The sequence below is a fragment of the Naegleria gruberi genome (genome assembly GCF_000004985.1).
Source record: "Naegleria gruberi genomic scaffold NAEGRscaffold_341, whole genome shotgun sequence".
Classification (NCBI taxonomy): domain Eukaryota; phylum Heterolobosea; class Eutetramitea; order Acrasida; family Naegleriidae; genus Naegleria; species Naegleria gruberi.
Window position 1 is genome coordinate 4,873 of NW_003163060.1, and position 1,976 is coordinate 6,848.

General features: G+C 33.1%; 1 protein-coding gene across 1 annotated transcript in view; it reads right to left on the minus strand.

Moving 5' to 3' along the window:
- The window catches only part of NAEGRDRAFT_76731 (uncharacterized protein), a gene marked incomplete at both ends in the record, with an annotated part of 2,728 nt that extends 1,955 nt beyond the window's left edge, over positions 1 to 773 (minus strand). Inside the window, one exon of the mRNA XM_002668311.1 lies at positions 22 to 773. Within this exon, the coding sequence (XP_002668357.1) occupies positions 22 to 773 (752 nt within the window). The remainder of the gene's footprint in view (positions 1 to 21) is intronic.
- Positions 774 to 1,976: the final 1,203 nt, after the last annotated feature.

Here is a 1,976-nt window from a genome sequence, read left to right on the forward strand (position 1 = left end):
CTTGATTGAGTATTAATTAACGAAATGTTATTCGAATGTTGGGTAAAATTATGCATTATTTCAGAGTTCATTAATTCTTGTAAAGTCAATGAGCTGTTATGGAAATGTGCTGAAGTAGTGTTTTGAGAAGTTTGGGCGGGTTGAGGCAAAACTTGCTGTTGTTGGGGTGGTGTGATCGATTTTCTAGAAGAATCCTCACTACTTTCAGATAATTTCGAATAAACTTGAAAGGTTTCCTTTTTGATAAAGCTTTCAGATGATGCAGAAGTGTTGCATGATTGTTGATCATGTGATGAATCTTGAGATGTTGTTTCTGATGGAATTATTTTAAAGGTTGTCACTTCATTAGACGAAACTCTGTCCATCTCAAAGTAATTCTTTAAAAGCTGATCGTTTTGAAGTGGTTTTCTCAGTCGTGTTGATTTCTTTCTTTTCCTTTTCGAAATTTTGTCTCGAGTTCTATTAGTTTCGTCTATTATTGAAACTCTTCTGTTTGAAGAAGTTTCGGATGGTTTTGCATTAGTTACTTGTTGTTGATGAGTTTCACCTGTTTGGTGTTGATTAAGATCATGTCGATTCATTGTTTTTGGCTGGTTAGTGTCGGCACTCCATTGAATAGTTTCGTATTTTTGAAATTCATTTCTTCTTTCCTGTTGCAAGCTACTTTGAGGGTCTGTTGTTTGAACAGACATTACACGATTGTACTCTTCCTGACTAGTATTCGAATCTACAGAGAAATCAGACGAATGAACATCCTTCTCCTCTCTATCCATTCTTTTTTGAAGCAAGCACACAAGATTCATGGAGAGAGAACACAAACAACAACTTGTTTTGATTCTTTTTTGATTTATTTTGTAAAGTTATTTGTTATTCGAATGAAGTAACAAACTGTAATGTTCGTTCAATTGCATTATCAAGGTAATGTTTGGAAGGTTGTAACATAAAAGACTTGCCCTAAGTGACATGATCAGTCGAAGCGTGATATATTCTATCAATTGTGGTTCGGTAGCTAAAAGCTGTTAGCTCTCACCCCCAAAAAGGTCAAACACAATTACGACATTATTTGCAAATGGAATACATGTATCGAATAAAAAGTGTTTCGCTATGAACTTGAACGAAAAGGCCATTAATGATAATGTCTGATAGCATTGAACTGCTTGAGGTTCATTTTTAATCAAAAATGGCCATTACTAATTTGTATTTGAATCAATCAGTTCTCTCGTTTCTTGTTTACAAATTGGAGATTCTTATATTGGATATTCCAATGTTAGTTGTTCACATTAGTGAAGTTGTTTAATTATTGTCTAAAAGTGATCCAGAATTATTATTATTAGCACAGGAAGTCTCAAACGATATTGAATTCTTATTGAAAGACATCATCACATCTCTCATCTTTACAATAAAATCTCAATAAATCTCAATACTGAACAAAACAACAATTTTCAATGTTCAAGTATAGAACTTTTGCTTACTACCCACATCAAACTGACTCACTACTTGAACTCAATTCCAATTTGTGCGACATTAGAGCGGAGCTCAACTCGAGATTAAATCCAGACACATTGAGCAACACATGTGTTTCACACACCACTACAACATACAACATCAAAACAAATAGCTAAACATCATCTCTCTCTTAGAAGAAGTGCACCTTTGAATTTCTCTGTGCAATTCCGCGAGTTAAATACAACAAGACAATAATTAAATACTTTTTACTATTTATTCCAAATAGAAAATGCCTAGAATTGGTATTGTAGGAGGTGGCCCAGGAGGACTTTCAACTGCCAGTATGTTTTATTTTGATTTTTATTAATGTGTTTAAATACAATATTTTTTGTAAACTATTTACAAACTATTGAAATACACTATTGAAATAATTAGTGATTTTGGCTAGTAAGGGATTTGATGTAACCATTTTTGAAAAATCCAAAGTAATTGGTGGTAGAACTTCATCATTCAATGTGGCCATCCAAATT